This window comes from Acomys minous, assembly GCF_964271855.1.
Source record: "Acomys minous genome assembly, chromosome: 1".
Taxonomy (NCBI): Eukaryota; Metazoa; Chordata; class Mammalia; order Rodentia; family Muridae; genus Acomys; species Acomys minous.
Window position 1 is genome coordinate 155,009,264 of NC_140483.1, and position 25,364 is coordinate 155,034,627.

At 45.6% G+C, this 25,364-nt stretch overlaps 1 protein-coding gene across 3 annotated transcripts in view; it reads left to right on the plus strand.

Annotated features, from left to right (window-relative positions):
- Positions 1–8,309: 8,309 nt before the first annotated feature.
- Positions 8,310–25,364, plus strand: part of RGS3 (regulator of G protein signaling 3) — a 142,978-nt gene continuing 125,923 nt past the window's right edge. The window contains exons 1-4 of one of the 3 annotated variants that reach the window (XM_084747960.1): positions 8,310–9,166; positions 9,887–10,022; positions 14,700–14,818; positions 24,511–24,690. In XM_084747960.1, coding sequence (XP_084604086.1) covers positions 24,588–24,690 — 103 coding nt within the window. In that variant the 5' untranslated portion in view covers positions 8,310–9,166; positions 9,887–10,022; positions 14,700–14,818; positions 24,511–24,587. Of the gene's footprint in view, positions 9,167–9,886; positions 10,023–14,699; positions 14,819–24,510; positions 24,691–25,364 lie in introns of those variants that run through there. The other 2 variants (XM_084747955.1, XM_084747949.1) reach the window with 2 other exon arrangements.

A 25,364-nucleotide genomic window follows, 5' to 3' on the forward strand; every position in this document is an offset into this window, starting at 1 on the left:
TTTTAGTCCTTAAAAAACTTTTAGTCGCTGGTGGGAGAGTGGGCCCTGCTCTGAGGATGCAGGAGCAGGTGGGCCAGCCCTGCCATGATAACAGCTGGCCCTGCCACGATGACATGGGAGCAGGAGAGCGGGCCCTGCCCTGAGGACACGGCGGGGGTTGGGGGGGGAGGATAGCTGGCCCTGCCACGATGGCACCTGAGCTAGAGAGTGGGCCCTGCCCTGAGGGCAAGGGAGTGGGCCCTGATCCAGGGCTCTGAGTGAACCTCACCCCAACCTCTGCTGGTTTCAGGGGCCTATGATGATGGCATGAAGGCATGGTAGCAGGAACTGCTGAGAGCTTATATTTGGATCTGAGAGTACGAGCAAGAGGGAGAGAGCACTGGAAATCCTGAAAGTTCTTTGAAGCCTCAAAGCCAGTCCCCAGTGACATACCTCCTCCAACAAGGCCACACTTCCTGATCATACCCAGACAGTCCCACCAACTGGGGACAGAGTGTTGAGATGTGTGGGCTAGAAGGCCGCCCTCATTCAATCCAGCACAACTGGTCAAGCAGAAGAGTCTGTGGTAGCTTGATTTATAATTCTGGGCGTGGTGGCGCACACCTTTAATCCCAGCACTCAGGAGGCAGAGGTAGGCGGATCACTGTGTGTTCGAGGCCAGCCTGGTCTACAAAGTGAGTCCAGGATGGCCAAGGCTACACAGAGAGACCCTGTCTTGAAAAACCAAAAAAAAAAAAGCTCAAACGTGCTTCATAGACCTGGTTTTGTGCTCTTCTCCTGGATCCTATAATAGTTAGGACTGGGGGCAGGCGGGGAGTGGCTCAGTGTGTGACAGTACGAGACTGAAGAATCCTCAGAACCCGTAGTGGAAGGAGAGAACAGACTTTGGAATGTCGTCCTCTGGCCTCCCCATGTAGGCCGTGGCTCATGCCTGCCCGCACGCATTTCTACAGACCACAGGCACATAACAAATAAAATGTAAGGAAAAGCGGGGCTTAGATTGTACATACCTACTGTCTGGTGGTAATTTTAAGGAAGGAGAATTTAACCCTGTAGCTTAGTGATCATTTGTTTGTACTGCACTTAAAAGATGAGGACCTTGGAGTCCGAAGAGTGGATGTGCCTTGAATGAGATTGTCAGCTGGGGGTGGGAGAGCTGGGCAGAGACTCTGGGGCATCTAGTGCAAGGTTGGGTCTTTTCAACTTTGCTTGTCTCCCTCCAGTCTCCAGCCTGGGTTCAACTGTTCACCCCCATGTTCAACAGAGTCTGACTTGTCCCCCCGCTGGTAGGCTACCTGTCTTCCTCTGTGATCACAGTAGGTCCCAGGGTTGGCAGCCCCCATTTAGGACCAATCTTACTTATATTCCCACCTTTCTCTAGATTATTGAAGAAAGGTTCATTTTATTCACAAATACTTCAATATATATCTCTAAAAGAAAAAAAATTAAAAATCCAAAAAATTATTTCATTGTACAAAAATTAACACTGATTGCTTAATACCAAATATTAAGTATATGTATATTTCCAAACTTAGTATTTTTTTTCCTGTTGTTGTTTTTCCAGTTGGTACCTTCACAATAGAATTCAAACAAGGTGGGCTGGAGCGGTGGCTTAGCACTTAATAGCACTGACTGCTCTTCCAGAGGACCTGGGTTCAAGTTGCAGCACCCACATGGTAGCTCACAACTGTGTGTAAGTCCAGTTCCAGAGGACTGGACACTCTCACACAGACACACGTGCAGACAAAACACCAACACACATGAAATAAAGATAAGGTGTGAGATATCTCATCCCTGCCACACATACACAATAGTAATAAATAAAGTAAAATTTGAGAAAACGTTGGGATGAGCTTGGGCACGTCTTGTTCAGGGAACCTCAGCTGCTATGAAGTCAGGAGCTGTCTGGTCTGGGTGCTAGAAACTAGCTTGGGTCTCAGCAGTGTGCATCCCTAACCACTGAGCCATCTCGCCTCCTTTAGTTTTCTTGTCTAACTGCCTCAGCTGTACAGCTAGCACAGTGTTAGCAGAAGTGACGAGAGCAGACAGCCTTGTCTGGGTACTGACCTTAGGAGGAAAAAGATGTAGTCTTTGATCACAAAGTATATTGTTAGCTACAGGTTTCTTTTATAGTAGTCTTTATTAGTTAATTTTTCTTCTGCCCTTAGCTTGTTGAGAATTATTTTGTTCTTTAACTGTGAAAAGACATTGGAGTTTGCAAGTCTTATTGTTTTTCTATTGTAATGATTATATATTTTTGGTTGTTTATTAGTATATTATATTAATTTATTTTTAAAAATATTAAACGAACTTGCATTCCTGGGATAAATTATACTTGGTTGTGATATATGGCTACTTTTATATGTCATTAGATTCAATTTTCTAGTGTTTTTGTTTTGTTTTGTTTTTTATTCATGACAGTGTTTCTCTGTGTAGCCTTGACTGTCTTGGACTTGCATTGTAGACCAGGCTGGCCTTGAACTCACAGTGATCTGCCTGCCTCCCAGAGTGCTGGGATTACAGGTGTGTGACAACCCCCCTGGCTCTAGTTTTGTTTTAAAAGATAGGATCATGCTGTGCAGTTTGGGCTGGTGAGGCAATTACTATGTAGCTGAGGCCGGCCTCAAATTTACAATCCTCCTGCCTCTGCCTACTGAGAAGTTATATTACAGGCTCGAGCCACCATGTTTTACAGCCCTACTGGCTGTAACTTTCTTGTGATGTCTCTGGTTTGGGTAGTAAAGATTCATATTAAGTTGGAAAGTTTATTTAATTATTTAGTGATATTGGTTTTTGTTTTTGTTTTGGAGGGGGAAGAGTTGGTGAAGAGAAGGCATTTAAATTTATTTAAATCTATCTATCATCTCTCTCTCTCTATCTATCTAATCTATTTTTAGTGTATGCGTACTCTGTCTGCATATACACATGCATGCCAGATTCCATTATAGATGGTTATGAGCTGCCATGTGGTTGCTGAGACTTGAACTCAGGACCTCTAAGAAGAGCAGTCAGTGCTCTTAACTGCTGAGCCATCTCACCAGCATTTAATTCTTTAACTTTTGTAGAGTGTGCCAATGCAGCAACATGGGGCTAGGCTTTTCTTTTGGAGTAGGTTGTTTTTGTTTGTTTGGTTTGGTTTTGGTTTTGGTTTTTCAAGCCAGGGTTTCTCTTTGTAGCCTTGGCTGTCCTAGACCCACTTTGTAGACCAGGCTGGCCTCGAACTCACAGCAATCTGCCTGCCTCTGCCTCCCAAGTGCTGGGATTAAAGGCGTGCGCCACCACCGCCCGGCTATATAGTCATTTCTTATGATCCCTTTTATTTCTGTAAGGTTGGCAGTAATGTCTCCCCGTTCTTCCCACCCCACCCTATCCTCCACCCCTGCCTTTCTTTTGGTTAAGATAGGTTCTAGGCAGGTGATGGCACAGGCCCTTAATCCCAGCATGGGGGAGGTTGGGGCAGGCAGATCTCTGAGTGCCAGGCCAGATTGGTCTACAGAACAAGTTCCAGGTCAGCTGGGACCTCATAGAGAAATCCTGTCTTAAAAAAAAAAAAAAGATAAAAAGTTTCCCATGTTGATCTAGAACTCATATTCTTGTAGCTAAGGCTGGTTTTGAACCTAGAATCCTGGGCAACTTCCTTGTAGCTATATAATCTCTCTCTCTCTCTCTCTCTCTCTCTGTGTCTCTTTCTCTCTACCCCTCCCTTCACATCTATCTATCTATCTATCTATCTATCTATCTATCTATTATAGACTGTGTGTCCCCTGGCCTGGTGGGCTTCTTTTAAAATATAGGTCCAGGGCTATACGTTTTAAGAACAACCTATACATTTATGTGTCTTTTTTTTTTAAAGATTTATTTATTATGTATACAGTATGCATCAGATCACGTTATAGATGGCTGTGAGCCACCATGTGGTTGCTGGGAATCGAACTCAGGACCTCTGGAAGAGCAGTCAGTGCTCTTAACCGCTGAGCCATCTCTCCAGGCCCCCACATTTATGTGTCTTAATTTTCATTGATCTCAAGTATATTGCTATCTTTCTGGTAATTTCTTTTACTCATCAGCTACTTAAGGGTCCATGTTGTTTGACTTCTACATATTTGTGACCGTCCCAGATTTTCATTGGCCACCTGTACATGCATGTATTTGGGGAAGTTTCTGAGCCTGAATGGTGGTGAGGCAGGGACAGTGATGAACTTCTCTGTGTCACGAGCTGAGGGATTGGTAGATGTGACTGGGCACACGAGTTGCAGGTCTTCAAGATTTTGTCTACCTCTGTTGCCATGGAACCCCACTCCATAGCTATGACAAGGTCACCCAGGGCCCCGCCAGTGTTCTTAGTGGAACCATGGCCGGAATAGACAAAGTGAGTCCACTTCAGTAAGCTGCACTAATCTGGAATTTAGTCTTGGAAACAGGTAGCAGGGAACTGATAGCCGGTCCCTCCTGGGAAATAGCCCTCTGACTTGTCGCTGCAGGTGAGGCAGGCATGCATTTTTGGCTTCAGTACAGTGGAGTATAGTTTTTGTCTCTTAGGCAACCAGATGCACATGTTCTTGGTCATGTATCATAAAACCCGAGAGTTCCAAGATTTTGTGGATGGCTCAGTGATGAAGAACGCTAGCTACTCTTCCAGGGGAGCTGAGTTCACATGGTGACTCATAACCATCCAGAATGGGATCTGATTCCCTCTTCTGGCATGCAGGCACACACACAGTGAGAGCATACATACATACATACATACATACATACATGCTACAAACAAACAAATGGGTTAGAGAGATGAGTAAGTCAGTGGTTAATGGTACTGGCTGCATTTTCAGAAAACCTGGGTTCAAGTCCCAGCACTTACATGGTAGCCCACTACTGTCTGTAACTCCAATTCCAGGGGATCCAACACCCTCATACAGACATACATGTGGTCAGAACACCAATGCACATAGAATAAAAAAAAATTTTTTTTAAAGAGATAAGTTTTAAAAATACAATTGTGGGGCTGGAGAAATGGCTCAGAGGTTCAGAGCACCGTCTGCTCTTCCGAAGGTCCCAAGTTCAATTCCCAGCAACCACATGGTGGCTCACAACCATCTATAATGTGATTTGGCGCCTTCTTGTGGTGGGCAGGCCCACGTGTGGGCGGAATACTGTATAAATAATAAATCTTTTAAAAAATACAATTGTGTGTGTGTGTGTGTGTGTGTGTGTGTGTGTGTGTGTGTACACCACACACATGCCATGGCACTTGTGTATAGGTCAAGATTGCTTGGAGGATTTGGTTCTCTCCTTCACCATGGGATCAAATGTGGTTGTCAGACTCAGCAACAAATGCCTATGCCCACTGAGCAATCTTGCCTGCCTGCTTTTGGATATTTTCTTGAAAAAAGTTTTTTCCTCTTCTTTTTCTAAAATATTTATTTAATTTATCCCACGTCTATGACTGTTTTGCCTACAAATGTGATTTGTACCATGTGCATGCCTGGTGCCCACTGAGGTCAGAAGAGGGAATCAGGTCCTGTGGAAATGGAGCCACCACAAAAGTGGCAAACTAGAGTTTTTGTTTTTTTGTTTTTTTTTTAAATAAGAGCAAAAAGTGCTCTTAACTATTGATCCATCTCCTAGTGTGTTGAGCAAATGTTTTTTTGCTGTGTGCCTTTATGACTATTCTCAAAGACCTGAGTTTAAGTGTTTTCTTATTTGAAGTGTTATTCATCAGAGAACAGTGGAGCTCTTTTTATCCTGTGTTATGGAGAAACTCTGGGCCAAGTCTGAGATCTTTGAAGAGAAACTTTGCCTCATCAATTATTTCGTTATCCTACGTATAGTTTGATTGGAAGAACAGACCAAAGTAGAAGGCCAAACCAGCCCCTCTCCTTTTTTCCATCAACATTGCATGATGTCACTTGTATTACCAGCCTGAGCTATATTTAGCCAAGTTTCACAGCAGGAGAAATCGAGGAGGTGCTACGGGGCTGCTTTCCTGAAAACAGCTAGTTCTACATGTATATTGTAGAGTGTTTTGTGGGCTGGATTTTATAACTGTTTCATATCTTAGCCTACCTCAAGACCTATCTTCAGGCATAACCCAATTTCCAGGGGTGGCTCACTTTATTTTGCTGAAGATTCAGACCTACAAGAGAAGGAGGCCTCATTTTTGTGTTTTCTGTTTGTTTTGTTTTCTGAGACAGGCTTTCTCTGTGTAGTCCTGGCTGTCCCAGAACTCACTCTGTAGACCAGGCTGGTTTTGAACTCAAGAGAGCCACCTGCCTCTGCCTCCTGAATGCTGGGATTAAAGGCGTGTGCCAGTACTGCCTGGCTTAGAGGGTCTAATTATTTTATAACTAATCTAACTACTTGATGAAACAACCCACAGAAACTACAATTGTCTTTATATTCTTAAAAAAAATTGTGTATGTTTTGTGAGTCCCTCTCCCTCTCCCTCTCCCTCTCCCTCTCCCTCTCCCTCTCCCTCTCCCTCTCCCTCTCCCTCTCTCTCTCTCTCTCTCTCTCTCTCTCTCTCTCTCTCTCTCTCTCTGTGTGTGTGTGTGTGTGTGTATGAATGCAGACACCTATAAGCCACTGTGGACATCTGGAGGTCAAAGGACAACCAGTGGGAGTTGGTTCTTGCTTTCTATCTTATGGAGTTATGGTCTCTCTTGTTTCTGAGAGCTTCAGACAAGCTGGCCCTTGAGATTTCAGGCTCTCCTGCCTCCTCCTAGCTCACAGTAAGCATGCCTGGACCACAGATGCACATCACGTGCTTTGTACATGAGTTCTGGGGGATGAACTCAGATCATCACTTGTGTGTCAAGTGGTTTTTATCTGCTGAGCATCTCCTGGCCCCTAGAGGATTCCTTTAAGTCCTGCTGATGAGGGCAAAGTCACCTTTTGAGTCATGACATTTTGAACAAGAAAATGCTTACTGTCTGAGCACTGGCCTTCTCTTTTCAAAAGGGAAGCCTGTTGGGAGGCTGGAACTTGTTTCATTCCTTTCATTATCAATGGATAGTCACAAAGGGAATCTTGAAAATACAACCCACATAGCATGCTTGCTTTAGTGGTGGGTAAACACCTTGCGCACTATTTTGGGTGGTTCTTTGGCCAATTCTATAGATAGGTGTGGGTTGTCTTCATTTTATAGACAAGGCCCAGAATACAGGACTGGTGAGAGGGAGATGAAGGGATTTGATAAAAATCAAAGCAAAGTCCTTTGTATCTGTTTTCTTCTCTCTTAAAAAAATATGTATTTAAAAAGATTTATTTAATTTTAGGCATGGATGTTTGTGTGCATTGTGTATCTCACGATCATGTCTGGTGCCAATGGAGGCCAGAAGAGGGCATTAAATTTCCTGGAACTGGTGTCACACAGATTGTGAGCCACCATATGGGTGCTGGGAACTGAACCCGGGCCCTCTGGAAGAGCAGCAAGTGTTCTTAACCACTGAGCCATCTCTCCAGCTCCCCCTTTTAGTTTTCTTTTTCAAAATTGACAACATATTTGCATATAACACACTGTGACAAACTGGGCTCTTCCCAACCTCCCTCACTTCCTCTCTCATCATCCATGGTGGACCTCTTCTCTCATCATGCTATAGTCAAACTCTGGACTGGGCCTGAGAGGTCTTTGAATGGAAACTTTTCCTCATCAATTATTCCATTATCCTAGGTATAGTTTGATTGGAAGAGCAGCTTAAACATGGTCTCACAACAGACCAAATTAGAAGGCCAAACCGGCTGCCTCCTCTACTTTCCAGCAACATTGCATGACGTCACTCATGTCCCATGCAGGCATCACAGCTGCTGTTTGTTCACCATTGCGACGGCCACATCTTATCAAGAAGGCAGTGGTCTCCTCTCCCTTATCCTTTGATTCTCACAGTCCGTCCACTCCTTCTTCCATGATTTCCCCGGGCCTTGGAGGGAGTGTCATAGATGTCCCGTTTGGGACCAAGCACTCAGTAGTCTTCTCTCAGTGCTGTGACCATTATGAGGCCACACTTCGACCATCACCCACAACTGAAGAAGGTTCTTTGACCAAGGCTGAGAACTTCACTAGTCTTGGGTATAAACATGTGTAAGCAGAGGCAGTTAACTATATGTCCATTCTGAGAGACAGCAGTAATAGAGGCCCCCCCCCCATGGCTTCTCTCTGGCTCTTTAATATAAACTGAGATAGAGACCATAAAGCAAAAAGGAAGGATAAATAAACAGGAGCGACAAGGGGGCAGCACCCTCTTAGATCCTCTTGCCTCCCCATGGCAGTGTTCTAAGCCAGGATGATCCAGGTAACTGTTGCTAACTGCCACTTACTGTCACAGGGGCTTCTGGCAAGCAGAAGGAAGGCTTGGGCTTTGTTTTCCATATTTGACAGGGCAACTGGAAGTTTGGTCTGTTGAAACATTGTTGTGGGAGGCTAAATTTTCTAAGAGAGTAGTCATCAGTCCTCTTTTCAGTTGTCACTTTATGATGCCTGCTAGAAACAGGCCGCTGTGAGTTGGTTCGCTTTATTTTTTGAGCACCCTTCCTGGTGACACGTGGCCCAGGCTTATCTGTACATAGGAGCGGTCATTGTAAGTACCCTCAGACAGGCTAGGCCCACACTGTCTCTTGGAGGCAGAGTCCAGTTTGGGTGTTGTCCTGGCCACAGGGGCCACAGAGTCTGGTCTTCATTTTTGGATTATAGAAAACTCGCTGGGTTTGGTGGGAAGGGGTCAGGGTTTCACCAGTGACCCTTGAAAAAAAAAAGTCAGTTTATTCAAATATGCCTACAAGAATTTCTTGCTAGATTAGGGACAGAAATATCCCTGGCCTTTAGATGGAAATGATTAGAGGCCTTTTGGAGCCAAGAGGAATCTAAAAGAATTTGTGCTTTGCTTTTTTTCCCCCTTCTTTCTGTTGCCATAAAGTATCGGATTATGAAACTAATGTGTCCTGTTACGAATTAACAAATGCTTATTTAACACCCAAGTACCTGTTAGGTGTTACAGCAGCAGTGGTTCTCAAAATGTGAGTTGAGACCCTCATGAGGAACTGTATGAAAGGGTCTCAGCGTTAGGAAGGTTGAGAAGCACTGTGTTGGAGGAATAACTCCGAATAATGAACTCCTTCTGTTGTTGATTTGAAGCAGGGTCTCTCTCCCCAGCGCTGCATGGCTTCAAAAATCATAGTAAGTCTCCTGCGTCAGCCTCTTAAGGGCTGGGATTACAGACACTTGCCGGCAGCTGTCCATCACTGAAGGAAGTCAGCAGGAACTCAAGGCAGGAACCTAAAGGCAGGAAGCTGAAGCAAAGACTGTTAGGGAGTGCTACGGAGTGCTTGCTCAGCCTACTTTCTTATACAGCACAGGATGACTCACTCCCCTGTGAGTTGGGGCCTTACACATCAGTCATTAATCAAGAAAATGCCCTCCAGGCTTGAATCTGATGGAGGCATTTTTTTCAATTGAGATTCCTCTTCCCAAATAACTCTAGCTTATGTCAAATTGACAAAAAATTAACCAACACAACACCATCTTTCTTATTATCTAGAAAAAGAAAGGAAGGGTTCAAGTGGCAGGAAGTCATTTCCTGGAAATAAGAGCTCTTCAGGGAAAATTCCCCTGGTCGCTTTGTCTCAACAGTTGGGACCACTAGGTGGTGGTATTACATTATGAAAATGATACCGTTTGTAGCCAGTGTCTGTACAACAAAGATATGTTTTCAAGAGTAAATGAAGGAAGAGATACATTTTCTAATTTATATATGGGGTCCAATTTAAATGCGTGAGGGGACTGGTGGCTCCTTGATGCTGTGCCTGTTGTCATGGTTACAACCCCAGGTTACAAATGACAAACGGGAGGCAGTGAATACATAGCGGACAAATGAATGGACATATCTCAATGATATAGATTCCCACCAAAAGGACCATTTCAAGAATGTACGGGAGTTCTGGAATCCAGAGGCCTTGGATTTGGGGAAGCTAGCAATGATTCTGACATCATCAGAACAGACTTAGGGGGATGAAAATACCAAAGGCAACCCAAGGTACTAACTCTCCCTCCCCCCAACAACCAGCCAGGTGTGAGTGTATAGGCCGGGGTTGTTGTCTGCCTCACAATTATGAAGCCCAGGGTTCTCTCTCTCTCTCTCTCTCTCTCTCTCTCTCTCTCTCTCTCTCTCTCTGTGTGTGTGTGTGTGTGTGTGTGTGTGTGTGTAACGTGTGAAACAGTCTTGCATATAGCCTAGTCCAGCCTCTGGTTGGAGATTCCTTTCATCTCTGCTTCCCAAGGGCGAGACTTACAGGTGTGTAGAACCATCAGGGGGCTGACGTGTATCCTGACTAGGTCTCACCTGTTTAAACTGACAGGGAACGGGCTGGTGAGACGGCTCAGTGGGTAATAAGGGAACTTGCCACCAAGCTTGATACTGATGTTTAATCTCCTGGACCCACATGATGAAAGTAGAGAATTAATTTCTGTGGATTATACTCTGACCCTTTCCCCCAGCCCCACGACAAACACACAAACACACGCATACTGTAGTAAGTGCGTACCTACACAGAGACTAAAAAAGAAACACCGAGAGAGGGGGCTGGAGAGATGGCAGGTTAAGAGCACCTGCTAGTCTTCCAAAACCTACATAGGGCTCACGACTCTGTCACTCCAGTTACAGCGGATTTGTCGCCCTCTTCTGGTGCACTGCATGCATGGACACACATGCAGACAAAACACTTATGCGCAGGACATAAAATACATCTAAAACATAAATACAGAGGGTGAAGTTTGGTAGCACACACCTGTAATCCCAGCACTCGGAAGTTGGAGACAGGAGAAATGCTAGTTTGAGGCCAGACTGGGCTACATAACAAAATCCTGTCTCAAAGTACCCTGACTTTTTCTTTAGTCTGTACTGTGTATAGAGGGATTTCTGCTGGGCGTGGTGCGGCACGCTTGTAATCCCAGCACTCAGGGAGGCGGAGGCAGATGGATCTATGTGAGTTTGAGGCCAGCCTGGTTTACAAAGTGAGTCCAGGACAGGCAAGGCTACACAGAGAAACCCTGTCTCGAAAAACTAAAATCCAAAACACCAAACCCAAACCCCAAACCAAATCAAAACAACAACAGCAGCAACAACGAGGTATTTCTGCCTTGGAGGGGATTACTAAAAGTTATCTATTCGTTTTCTCTGCCTCTCACTCACTGATTTGTTGTAAAGTCTCCTTTAAAGATTTATTTTGTTGGGTTGGAGAGATGGCTCAGTGGTTAAGAGCACTGCCTGCTCTTACAAAGGACCTGGGTTCAATTCCCAGCACCCACATGGCAGCTCACAACTGTCTGTAACTCTAAGATCTGGCACCCTCACACCAATGCACATGAATTAAAATTTTAAAAAAGACCTATTTAAAAAAAAAGATTTATTTTGTGTTTGTTTGTCTGTTTGGATGAGTGTACGCACATGTGTGTGCACTGTTGCACGTGTGGAGGGCATTAGACCCCTTGAAGGTGGAGTTACAGGCATCTGCAGGAAGCCTGGCGCCGGCGTGTTCTGTAGGTGCTGGGTTCTGAGCTCCAGTGCTCACAATTGTGCAGCAGGTGCTCTCCATCACTGAGCTATCTCACCAGCCCTGACCGCAAATTGTTAGCTGAGCAGCTGCTATGGGTAAAGCACTGGTCCCATTTATGTGAGCATCTCTGATCTTGTCCTTTCTTGTCTTAGTCCCTCCCAGTTCAGCCAGCCGCCAAATCACATTAGTTGTAGCGTCTGAACCCTCCCACTCCACCGTGTCCCTTTGGCCCAGCCTTGTGTGCCCTGGTTAGTGCCTCAGCCCTGCTCTATGCTGCTGCCTCCTATTCTCTCATCTTCTGACATGTGAGCATGCTGTATTACACCTAAAATCCTCCTGTGACTGGAGATTAATGCACTCTTTCTCACTGGGTTTACAGCTTCACAGGGCAGAGCCATCACCTGGCTAGGCCTTATCCTATTTGCCTGCCGTATTCTGTGTGCTCCAACCATGTTCTTTCTTTCTTTTTTGTTTTTTTGGTTTTGTTTTTGTTGTTTGTTTTTTGAGATAGGGTTTCTCTGTGTAGCTTTGGCTGTCCTGGACTCACTCTGTAGACCAGGCTGGCCTCAAACTCACAGAGATCCACCTGCCTCTACCTCCCAGAGTGCTGGGATTACAGGCGTGTGCCACCGGGCCCGGCTCCACTGTTTTTATTTTGAGTTCTTCTAATGAGCCATGTCCTGTGCTATTTCCAGACTTAGAATTTTTTTGGTACTTTCCATTCAACCTGGAACATTCTTTTTTCCTTCCCGTTTGGCTATTTTCTATTCATTTTTAGGTCTCAGCTTACATGTTCCTCAATTTGGAAATGAGCTGTTTCCCCACCTGAACATTGGGGGGAAAATGAAATTCCTCTTTTACTTCTCTTCACATGGTCTCTATGGGGTGTGAGCATCATAGCTTGTCTGTTGCCACACTCTACTACCAGGCTATGAGTTCCCAGGGTGTCACTGCCTGTCCACATACTTGGTTGAGTGCTTGGCACATTATACATGCCCAATAATACATGCTGGAGTGAATGAATGAAACACATGTCTAATATGTCCCCTTTCTTTCTTTCTTTCTTTCTTTCTTTCTTTCTTTCTTTCTTTCCTCTTCCTTTATTTCTGTTGTTGCTGCTGCTGCTGCTGTTGTTATTATTATTATTATTATTATTATTATTATTATTATTATATTGCTTTTATGAAACAGGGTCTCACTATGTAGCTCTGGTTGTTCTGGAACTCACAATATTGACCAGGCTGGCCTCAAACTCACAGAGACCTGCATCCCTCTGTTTCCCCTCTCTGAGATTAAAGGCATGTGCCTCCGTGTCCAGCATTTCTCTCTCAATGTCTCTATCTCTCTCTGCCTGTCCTCCTCTTCCTCCTCCTTTTTCTTTTTTGGCCTTTTGAGTCAGGGTTTCTCTGTGTAGCCTTGGCTGTCCTGGGCTCACTTTGTAGAGCAGGGTAGCCTCAAGCTTACAGACATCAACATGCCTCTGCCTCCACCTCCCTGCGTGCTGCAATTACAGGCATGCACCACCACACCTGGCCCTTTCTTTTTCTTTCTTTCTTTCTTTCTTAAATAAAAAATTAATATATTTGGGTGCTTTGTGTGCATGCATATCTGTGTGCCACATGAATTCCTGGTGCCCAAGGAGGGCAGAAGAGGCACTGGGACTGGAGTGACAGATGGTTCTGCCACCCTGTGGGTGCTGGGACTCTGGAAGAGCAGCCAGTGCTCTTAACTGCTAAGCTAGCTCTCCAGTCCCCACATGTTCTGCAGCATACTGCCAAGCTAGCAGTGTGAGATACGACACACAAAAGGAGAGCCAGTGGTGAGAAGAAGGGGTCAGTCGGGATGTCATCATTTGAGACTCAGTTTCTGGCTTTGTGGTGGGTGGCATTTGAGCAGTAGGAGAGTGATGTAAGTAGGACAAATCTGGGCAATAGATAAGGAGCGAAATTCTTCTGGGAAGAGTAGGAGGCAGGGCTGAAGATAGTTTACGCAGGACCTGGACACTAGCAGCTAGCCAACGGAGAAGCCGAGATGGCTCTTGATGTTGGCTGTGATAAGACTGATTGCTGTTTCAGGAAATGTTGATCCGGTGGCCACCTGAACCATGAACCGCAGAGGGACCAGTGATGCTGGTTAGGGGGCTTTTCCTAGATGTCAAGATGGGAGGTGGTGAGGGCCTGGAGTAGTAGGTGGTCGTTGACCGTAGGAGTACAAAGGGCAGAAGAGTGACCATTGAGCAAGGGAGGAGGCGGAAGAGTCATTGTTTTCAGCCCTGATCCCACCAGGTGCTGTCACCAGCAAAGGCAAAGTTCAGGGGGAAGAGCCAGACAAGGGAAAGAAGAATTCATTCATCAGACCTTTACGTGGCGGAGTAAAGGCTGCATTTCACTCGTGGGGATTCAGTCAATGTGTGGGGTTAAACACAAAACACGAGTGGGAGGAGGAGGCGGCAACAGGGAGAATGTTGCCCTTCTGTTTGTAAAACCACATGGTTTTATGAGCGACGTAAGGGATTATTTGAGGGCAACGGTGGCTATTCACAATCTATGTCTTACCTGCCGATTATAGAATTGAAATTTCCTGGCAGGATTTACCCACCCACTCACCCGACCCCACCCAAATCCGTGGCAGGTGCTGAATAGGCAGCAGGCAGTCGCTGGACTGGAGGAGTTCACGCTCCTGAGTGGAAAGATGGTGGACAGGCTAGAATTATGTCAACCTGACACAAACTGTAGTCATCGGAGAGGAGAGAACCTTGATCCATAAGATCAGGCTGTAGCCAGCCTGTAAGGCATTTTCTTAATTAGCAAGCGATGGAGGAGGGATGGCCCATTGTGAGTGGTGCTATCCCTGGGCTGGCGGTTCTATAAGAGAGATGGCTGAGGAAGCCACAGGGAGCAAGCCAGTAAGTAGCACCCCGACCCCTTCTGGCTTCTGCATCAGTCCTGCCGCCAGGCTCCCGTCTTGGCTTCCTCAGTCATGGACTATAGTGTGGGAGTGTAAGCCCAATAAACCCTTTCCTACCCAATTTGTGTTGCGGTTATGGTGTTTCGTCACAGCCCAACCGATGCACAGCTTTCACTTGAGACACGGTGGCAGGAAAAGTGGCGGGCTGGCAATCTGGGAGCAAGGGGATCCATGTCACTTCTCTGTTACAGCTCCAGCAAAACCAGGTTCCCGAAGGATGCGCTCCGTGGGTACCATGGCCTTTGCCCTTTGTGATCTGGGGCCGCCCTTTGTGAACTGTGCCTCGGTTTCTTCTCGCACTGATGCAGAGGTAGGCTCTACCATCGCAGCCCACGGTCCAGCTTGTGGGGTCCAGCTGAGCCACAGATAGAAGTAGTGGTGGTTGTGCTTTCTACTAGTCAGGGCTGCAGTATTTCCTCCCATAGGTAGGGCCAGATTCCCTCATGGCTGTAAACACTAACTTGCTAAGGGTTCCCCTGGAGTTTGCCCCTTGTGGTGACCTCATCGCAATCTGGATAAGGCAACAGTTCAGCAGTTGTTCCGGGAGGCTGGGGGCCCTGGGTGTTTTCAGCCAACAGTTCCTTATCCTGGTTTCATTGTTCTTTTTTTTTTTTTTTAAAGATTTAAATAATACGAAAACTCTCTTTTATACAAGCACACTTAGCATTTCCAATGTTTTCTGCAGTCTTTTGAGTAGATGCAGACTGAAGTATGTCATTTTTTTCTTAGCCTGAAAGACCCTTAATAGTCTCTTAAGTGTGTATGTAGAAGTTGCATTCATTCAACTTTTACAAATCTGAGGAAAGGACTTCATCTTCATTTTTTTTTTGAAAGGTGTTTCTGCTGAGTGGAAATTTCTAGTTGACATTTTGTTTCTTTTCCTAGCGTTCTGGAGGCAGAGATAGGTAGATGTCTGTGAGTTCAAGGCCAGCTTAGTCTACATAGTGAGTTCCAGGCCAGCCAGGGCCCTATAGTGAGACTCCGTTGTCTCAAACAACAACAACAACAACAACAACAACAACAACACAAAACAAACAACCCCCAAGCCCCAAAGAACAATAACAACAAAAACTGGAGCCCCCCACCCCATTCTCAGCTCTGCTTCTCTACTCATGGGCTGTTGGAGAGCTGCTTCTGAGACCCTCCCTCCCAATTCACCAGCTTGAGGCATCTCATCATAATGCTCCTGCATAGACCTCTTCATCTTCATATTTTTTGTTCAGGGTTCATTGAGATATTTGGATTTGTGGTCTTATAGCTTCTTCAAATTTGGAAAAATACAATCCACTGCCCCCTACTTCCTTCATGGTTCCTGTGACAGACATCAGGGGGTTTGAAACTGCCCTGAAGCTTCCTGATGAACCATCTTTTTTTTTTTGAAATGTGTGTGTGTGTGTGTGTGTGTGTGTGTGTGTGTGTGTATGATCACATGTTCATGTGCACATGGGGCTGTATATATGTGTGCCTTCTTTTTTAAAAATATATTTACATATTATTAATTTATTCATATTACATCTCAATTGTTATCCCATCCCTTGTATTCTCCCATTCCCCCCTCCCTCCCGCTTTCCCCCTACTGCCCTCCCCTATGACTGTGACTGAGGGGGACCTCCTCCTGTATATGCTCATAGGGTATCAAGTCTCTTCTTGGTAGCCTACTATCCTTCCTCTGAGTGCCACCAGGCCTCTCTATCCAGGGGACGTGGTCAAATATGGGGCACCAGAGTTCGTGTGAAAGTCAGTCCCCACTCTCTACTCAACTGTGGAGAATGCTCTGTCCATTGGCTAGATCTGGGTAGTATGTGTGCCTTCTTTGTGGAGGCCACAAATCAACCTCCAATGCAGTTTCTCAGGTGCTGACACCTTGGTTTCTGAGGCAGGGTCTCTCGGTTTGCTTGGAGCTGACCCAGTAGGCTATGCTGGCTTTTCCAAGAGCTCCAGCATTCACCAGTCTCCATGCCCCATCCCCCATGCCGGGATTACATGTGTATTGTATGTACCCTGCCCAGTTTTATACAGGGTTCTGGGATCGAACTCAGTCCTCATGTGTAATTACACAGCAAGCACGTTACTGACTGAGCTATCCCGCCTAGCCCTTGAGTTTATGTTTTAATCTCCAGGTTCACTATTCTGCACTGCCTAATACACTACTAATCCTGCACAATCATTTTTATCTCAGACATTGTGCTTCCCCAAGTCAGCTAATCAGTATTTCACTTACCTGTTTCTTGGTGATGAGACAAAATACCTGAGGAAATAACTTATAAGGAACAAAAGATTTATTTGACTCACGAGTTCAGAGTTTTTGTCCGGGCCTACTTGGTCTGTGTTTTGGGGCCTGTGTGGTGAGGTAATGTATGTGATGGTGGAAGGGAGGGGCAGAGGAAAGGAGGCCATTTTACAGCAGCCAAAGGGAGGGGGAGGAGAGAGATGGGGGGATGGGAGAGGAGGGAGGTAGCCAACAGTAAGATATACCTTGCAAAGGCAAAGGCATGCACCAGTGGCCTACTTCCTCCAAGCAGGCCCCGCCTCCCAATAACGCATTCAGAATGCACTCATCAGCGGACCAACCCACGGATGGGGTTAGACTTCATGATGGAGTCACCTCCAACAGCACCACTAGCTGGGCACCCTGCCTTCAACACATAAGCCTTTGGGGCCTGTTTATATCCTAACAATAACATTGTTAAAGTGCTTCTGGGGCATATAAAATACAGTTACACTGATTATTTTAGTGTCTTTGTCTACAAAGTGGACCAGCTTTGTTCGTCCTCAGGTTCATTTCTATTGATTGATGCTCCTCCTCGCCATGGGTCATATTTCCTGCTTCTTTGCATGCCTGGCAGCTTTTCATTGGATTTCAGACGCGACTAGTACCTGGCTGGGTGCTGGATATTTTTGTATTCCTATAAATAACCTTGAGCTTGTTCTGGGATGCTGTTAAGTTACAAAGAAACAGTTTGATCTTTTTGGGTCTTGCTGCTAAGCTTTTTAAGATGGGGCCAGAATTGCATTGACTCTAGGGCACAAATGCAGCAAGGCCCCTCTGGGTATGCTACCCAGGGCCTCATGAGCTGTGGGGGGTGGGGTGGGGTGGGGTTGGGGGTTGGGGGGTGAAGGTGGGGGTGGGGGTAAGTCTTCCCATTCTGGCCTGAGGAGAAGAAAAGCTATTGGTGGCTCTGTGCATGCTTCAAAGACTGTTCTCTCCGATCCTTTTAGGTAGTTCTTTGTCATCCAGGGGGTACTTTCTTCATACCCAGGCGTCATTGGTATTAGCAGAAGGTTGGGATAGGACCCCTGGCAGATCTCTGGAGGGCTCTTTCTCTTTGTGTGTGGCCAGCTCCTCTCTATTACCCATGGACTCTAGCTACTTTGGCCTCTCAAAGACTTTAACTCAGGGGTTGGAGTTGCCCTTAGCCCTCTCTCTCTTCTGGAAAATCTCCTGTGGCAGAAGGCTAATCATAGGGCTCCCCCTATCCTCAGTTTCTTGGGACTCATAAAGCCTTTTATCAGGTATCTTGGAAACTATTGTTTCATTCCTTCCCCCCCCCCCCCCAGGTCATTTAGTTACTTCAAATGAAAGGGAAAACCTAGTCCCTGATATTGCAGTTCGGCTGGACGCAGCCATCTACACTATTCTTTAAGTTTGGAACACTCTGGAATGCAAGACTATGGCAAGCCAGGTGCTCTTAATCAGGGCAGGAAAAGGGGTGCGCCTCCAAGGGCTAAAAGGGCTTGCAATGCAGGTCCAAGGAGAGAGCAGTTTGAGGGCACTGCCGGGGCTTCCTGGATCTTACCAAGGCTTTGACCTCAAGTTACCTGTTTCACTATTGGTCAGTGGTGCTTTAGTATTTTTCACAGTGAAGCTGTACCTCTCGGCTCACACTTGAAATCACTTTTTTTGCGGGGGTGGGGTGGGGTGGGGTGGAGAAGGGTCTCAGTTTTCACTTAGGTGTTGTTTGCATACTTAGGTCACAAACACTTCTCTACTGGAGAAGCTCCATCGCACTTAGAGCACCTAGCATTTGCTCCTGTAGACAGCCTGCCACAAAGACACTGTGTTCCACTTTGAAGATGAAGTGCAGACACACTCTTAAAAAGCAGGTCCTCCATTTCAAGGGTGAACAAAACACCACTTAGCCAAGCATTCCAGCTAGTTAAATTTAGAATAAGATGGTCAGGGGGTGGGGTGGGGGGTGGGGGTCGGGGGAAAGAGTCCAGAATATTCTTTGGCACTGAGCCCAGAGTATTTTTCCTTTTAGAGTGACTTGGGCACATTTTCATTCATGTTGACCTGTTGCCTCTCAGGATTATATTCTGGGATGGAAGGTCAACGGTGACTGCCTTGTTGCTAAATCCGATGGGTGCTTCTCAGTTATTAACCTACTTGACCTCTCAATGGCAGCTCTTTCGTCTCCCTTTTCTGGTCTTTCTATTTTTGTCCTTTCAGTTGGTACATTGCGTGGTTAGACCCTGAGACTTCCTCTCACATGGAACATTATCTCTGGCCTTTTTAATCCATGCCTGTGGCTTTCCTGGGAATTCCTAAAGCAATACTTCTAGCCTAAGTATATCTTCTGGGCCCAGAATGTCCAGTTGCTCACTTGCCACTTTCACTTAGGTCCCAGAGCACTAAGTCACCCTTGGCACTAGTCCTGGCTAGTTTTATGTCAACTTGGCATATGCTAGGGTCATCTGAAAGGAAGGAAGCTCAAGCGAGGAAATGCTTCCGTAGGATCCTGGGGGGCATTTTCTTAATTGCTGATGGATGGCTGATGACTCAGCCCCTTGTGGGTGGTGTCATCCTTGGGCTGGTTGGTCCTGGGTTCTATAACAAAGTGGGCTAAGGAGGCTGTGATTAGCAGGCCAGTAAGCAGCACTCTTCTATGGCCTCTGCATCAGCTCCTGCCTCCAGGTTCTTGCCCTGACTTCCTTCAGTGACGGACTATGATGTGGAAGTGTAAAGCCAAACGAACCCTTTCCTCCCCAAGTTTCTTTGGCCATGGTGTTTCCTCACAGGAAAAGAAACCCTAAGTAGGACACGCCTCACAGAAGCTCGCTTCCCTTGGTTCAGGTCTTCCTGCCAGGTCACTACATCTCTGTGATTTTGTTTCTGAGGCCGGAATTTCTTGAATTCAATCTTCCTGTTGGTCACCAAGCTTTGCAAGTGACACGCCTTGCATTCTTTTGGGAGCACTCCTGTGTGTTAGTCTGGTAAGGACCTTGTTAGAGCGCGTTCTGTTTCCATCCCTCATACCGTCCTCTCTCACGGTTCCCTTCTGCCAACTCTAGCCAGAAAGGCCTTTATAAAAGATGATGGAAAGTCTGCCGGGTCCTGCTTGAGTCTGTCAGGGACCACCCTGTGCTCTCAGGGCCGGAAGCTCGTTCCTATTTGTTTTGTTTCATTGAGCTGGAAATGAACCCAAGGCTGCATGTATGCTAGGCAAGGGCTCTGACACTGAGCCCAGGTCCCTGTGTTCCTTAAAGTGTGAGGTCCCGTACGATCTCTGTTTAGCCTGCTAAATGTCCTCCCTCCTCCCCTCCCACTCTAACCACCTATGTGCCCTATTGTTTGCTTTCCGATCTATGATGCTTCTGCTATTTTACGGCCTTTGTAAGTTTTGTTCTTTTTTGCCTGTGACCACTTCATGACCACTTTTGCTGGACTCAGTCAGTCACCTTCCAGGTCACTTCCTTTGGAAATTCTTCTCTGATTTCTTTTATCACCTTGGTCTGCCAAGATTAAGTGAGCTATTATTGTGTGCTTCCAAATGCCACTCTTGTTTTCTCTGTTGCAGCACTCATCTGATATCCTGTCATTTCTATATTCCCAGTGTCCAGTGTAAGGCTCAATCTTAATGATGAGCAGCAAATACTGGTTGCATCAAATCTTTAAATACTTGTTTAACCTGTTTGTTTGTTTTTTAAAAGATACATTTTCACTATGCAGGCCAGGCTGCCCTTGAACGTGCAAACTTCCTGCTTTAGCCTCCAGAGTGCTGGGATTACAAGTCTGTGCTGCCACACCTAGCTGCTGCACTGAAAATTGTTTGCTTGTTTGTTCAGATAGTCTTCCGTATCCCAGAAGCTGTAGGTGGTCTGGAACTCACTATGTAGCCCAGGATAACTTTGAAATCCGAATCTTTCTGCTTCTATCTCCTTGAAATGAGTCGTCCTGTGCTAGTACCATGGTGGCCACAGTCGTACTAGTTTATTTTGGTTGAGCATTGGAGGTTAGTGTGAAAAGAAGGCCCTTTGGAGTGGATCTCTAGCTGGAAGCTACCTTCTTATTTTTCCACTGTTCGTTTACTGGTTTAGCAACCTGATTCAGGTGACAACTTTGCACCTTTATTGCTTCACACATCAATACAAATGCTTGGGCTTCCTAAAGGCAAACAGAATGATTTCTTTCATTCTTTTAGAACCTAGTATTTTATGTATAAGTTATACTTCTTATAAAGTGGCAATTCACATTCTTTGGTGTATTTGCTTTTATTTGTTTGTAAGTTTTTGTTGTTGTTCATAATATATATATATAAACTTTTTTCCTCTTCATTCAGAACTGAGCCTGGGTTGACACATGCTAGGCAAGTGCTCTGCCACTGAGCTACATCACTAGTCCTTAACTATTTTTCAGTTATAAATGTTTGTTCTGTTCTCAGTGACAATAGAAAAGTATTTATTTGCCTGAAGTAGCCTATCATACTATATAGCTCCAGGCTGGCCTCAAACTGCAGCTCCCCTGCCTCAGCCTCCTGAGTGCTGGGGGTCCCAGGCATGTTACCATGATGTCCAGGGAAGCTACTCATTTGCTTTTATTCTTCCCCCATCCGTTTACAAATGTAAACATCCGTATCCACTCTTCACTTACCTGGTATACACAGACTGAAAAACAGCTGTATTGGCTTGTTAAGCTGTACGTTGCCAAACCCCAAGTAATATATTCACTAAATTTGAACCATCTTTGCATTCCTGGGAGAAATACCACTTGACCATGAATAAACTGTTGGCTTTGGCTTGTGCATATTTAGGATTTTTGCATTTACGTATTTGTGAGTCAGGTTGATCTGTGCAGAGATTTCAAACCAGTGGTGTGGCACAGATGTATTCTATTTGGCCTATAGCCTATTCAAAGGAGTTTCCAGTATTAAGACAGCGAGAAACTGTACATTAAAATGGGCTTTCTTTCTAAGGGATGTAGCAAAACTGGGAGCATTTTGGCCCAGTTTTACCCCCTTTTATAGATTTTTCTCTATGGTGTGTTTTCCATTTCATTAATGTCTGTCTTTATTTTTTAGATTTATTTATTTTATGTGTAGAAGTGTTTTCACTGCATGCATGTCAGTGTACCATGTATGTTCACATAGAGGTCAGAAGAGAACATCAGATCTCCTGAGACTGGAGTTATAGCAAGGTGCGATCCACTATGTGGGTGCTGGGAATCGAACGCAGATCCTTTGGAAGAGCAGCCAGTGTTCTTAAACATTGAGCCATCTCTCCAGGCCCCTGTCCTTATTTTTATTTGACAGATCTTCCAGGTTTTTGTTTTTGTTTTTGTTCTGAAACAGTTTAAATTGCATTGGAATCTTCTGTTTCTTGAAGGTCTTAGAGAATGGGCCTGTAAAACTATTTAGGCTTTCTAGAATTTTGCACATAGAAGTTTGTTTTTGTTTCCTGTTTTCTTTTTCCCTCTGGCTGATGACCTAGTAAATACTACAGACCTCTAGGTGAGCAGAACACTAACCCCCCTCTTATCTCCTCCCCCCTCTCCTCCCCCCCCCAACCTGGACATTCCTCAAGTTTTCTTTCCTAAAAATCACCCATTTCCCCCAGACTTTTGAACTTATAAACTGATATAAAAGGTTATCCTGGGGCCTGGAGAGATGGCTCAGTGGTTGAGAACACTTGCTGCTCTGACTGAGGAGCCAGGTTCTGTGGATCACAACCCTCAGTAACACTAGCTCTAGGCAGTGGTTCTCAACCTCTGGGTGGAGAGCCCTTTGGGGGTGAAAGGACCCATTCACAGGGGTCTTCTAAGACTATCGGGAAACACAGACGTTCACAGTTAGGAAGAAGCAACAAAATAATTTTATGGTTGGGGGGGTCACCACAACCATATTGTATTGAAGGAGGGAGAAGCATTAGGAAGGTTGAGAACCACTGCCCTAGGGGATCCAATGCCTTCTTCCTGGTTCCGTGGGCATGAGGCACTCAAATGGTGCACATACACTCATGCAGGCAAAAATACATCCACATAAAATTAAAAAAAAAAAAGAATAAAACTTTTTGAGACAGAGTTTCACTTGTGTAGCCTTGGCTGTCCTGAACTCACTTTGTAGACCAGACAGGCCTCAAACTCAGAGAGATCCACCTGCTTTTGCCTCCCCTGAGTGCTGGGATTACAGGTGTGCACCACTGTGTCTGGCAATAAATAAATCTTAAAAAAAAAGTTATTATTGTCTTCCAGATGCTGGGATTACAAATGATCAGCACAATACCCAGTTTCTCTGGTGCTGAGGATTGAGCCCAGGGCTTTGTGAATGCTAGGCAAGTGCTCCACTAGCTGGGCTACTGACAGTTGTTGTTGTTATTATTACTATTATTAATTTTTGGCTGTGAGCCTAGCCTTTAACAGCTGAGCCATCTCTCTAGCCCGGTTTTTTTTAAAAATAAAATAATTAAGAAGTTACCTTCATATCAAACTATCTTTTTTCCCTTCTTTTCTTGTTTATTTACAGGGGTTTCTGTTTATTGGCCTTCTCAAAAACCAGACATTGGTTTTATTGTTTGAGTCTATTTTTCCCCCCTTGAACTCTGTTACTTCCTTTGAAAAATTTCATGTGATCTAGACTTACCCTTCTACATTTTTAAAAAATGAATCTGCTTTGTTGTTTTCTAAATAAAGTATGTTTGCTTGGAATTTTTATTCTAATCCATTGGTTATCTGTTTTCCCTCCTGACATGGCTTTATTAAAATATTATTTAACATTGGGTAGTCTGTCTTAGTTTCTTTATGCGTTTACCTTGATTAAAATACCAGGCACAGTCGTGCTAGGGGAGAAAGGGTTTCTTTTACTTACAGTTCCAGGCTGCAGTCTGTCACTGCAGGGAAGCCACAGGGCAGGGGCAGAGATAGCGGATCACGTGGCTTCTACAGTCAACAAGCAGAGAGCAAGGATTGACAAGGCTTGGTCCCTCTCCTTTTCACCCAGTCCAGGACCTGGCCAGCAGTGCTGCTCACTTTCAGAGTGGGTCTCCTCACCTCGGTTACCCCAACCAGGAAAATCCCTCTAGACAGTTCCTCACTGAGACTCCTGTCCCAGGTGATTCCAAATCTAACCAAGTTTACAACTAAAACTGACTATCATAGTAGTCCAGGCATCTTTTATTATTATTTTTCAAAAGTACTTTGGTTATTGGGCAAGAAGTTATGTTACTCTGTTAGCCAGTGTGAAAATGTCCCCCCAAAAGCCTTTTTAGCCGCCCTCCCCCAGGGTTTTTCTGTATAGCCTTGACTGCCTGGACTTGCTTTGTAGCGCCCCCCCCCCCTTTTTTTTCAAGACAGGTTTTCTCTGTGCAGCCTTGGCTGTCCTGGACTTACTTTGTAGACCAGGCTGGCCTTGAACTCACTGCCTCTGCCTCCTGAGTGCTGGGATTAAAGGTGTGCGCGCACCACCACCGCTTGGCACTCAAATATTTCTTATTCTTAAAAAGCAGGGCTATAACCAATATGTTCCTATGGATAGGGTATATGCAGTTGGTATATTGGAGTGTGTCTTATATACACATGTATGTTATATATATATATGTGTTCTTGTGCATCAGGAGCACATATAGTATGTGTGTGGTACGCATGCTCACAGGTATGCTCACACATGTGGAGTATGCATATTTGTACGAGGCATGTGTGCTCAGCATGCACTATTGTGTATAGTTCTCCCTGGGACTGAGCACTCCTTGCAGGGGGCATAGCTAACCTCTGCTCTGCTCCTGCTTCCACAGATCTGTAGCACTTTGGAGCTCAGTCCCCTGTTTGCATCCACTGTTTGAAGCTAGAATTGCCCGTTTTCTCTGGCCAGATGGAGTGGCCACACCAGGATACTTCCCTGTCCAGAAAAGACGCCTGCACCCAGACTTATCCACCGAGGAGGAGGATCAGGCGTGCCCAAGTGCAGGGTGCAGGTAAGTCGGTCTGCCGGTCGGTCAGGGCTAGGATGGCGGGCCGGTGTTGCTAAGGGTGGTAGTGTTCATGGCTCGGGATGGGATGTGGGTGGAGAGTAAGGCAGAGCTTTGCAAAATACCAGGATTCAAATAACCTAGTGGTCTTTATGGTGTGGGGCTCATCTGCACTTGACCATGCATTTGCTAATCTCAGGTAGACTTATGCTCCACTCTCCCCACCCTACCCCTCTCCCCATAGCTTAGGGCTTCTAATTTCTTGTCCTCATAAAGGCAGGTCTGCTGCCCATACTTGCTCTTGGCCATGGGGAGTGTGTGGAGGCCACGGAGGAATAAAGGGTAATGGTCTTTGGGGGGCAGACAGGCTTGAGTTCAAATTTCGGCTCTGCCTGTTTCTAGCTCTTCCCGGCGAGGTGCCTTCCCTTTCTGCCTGACGTTCAGATTTATCACTGGCCAATTGGACCTAATACTTTTTCGACTTACTGTGACGTCTAGACATGTGTGTGAATTGCTCAGCTCCGCTCCTGGCACTACAGACACATTCCTCGGATCTTGTCTTGAGCAGCTCACAGAGCCACGAATAATCCACTGGCAATGAAGTCAGGGGACCAGCAACAGACTATAACACTTCCCATTTTTAGGTTTGCACGAGACCAACAGCTTTCTTTTCCCACAGT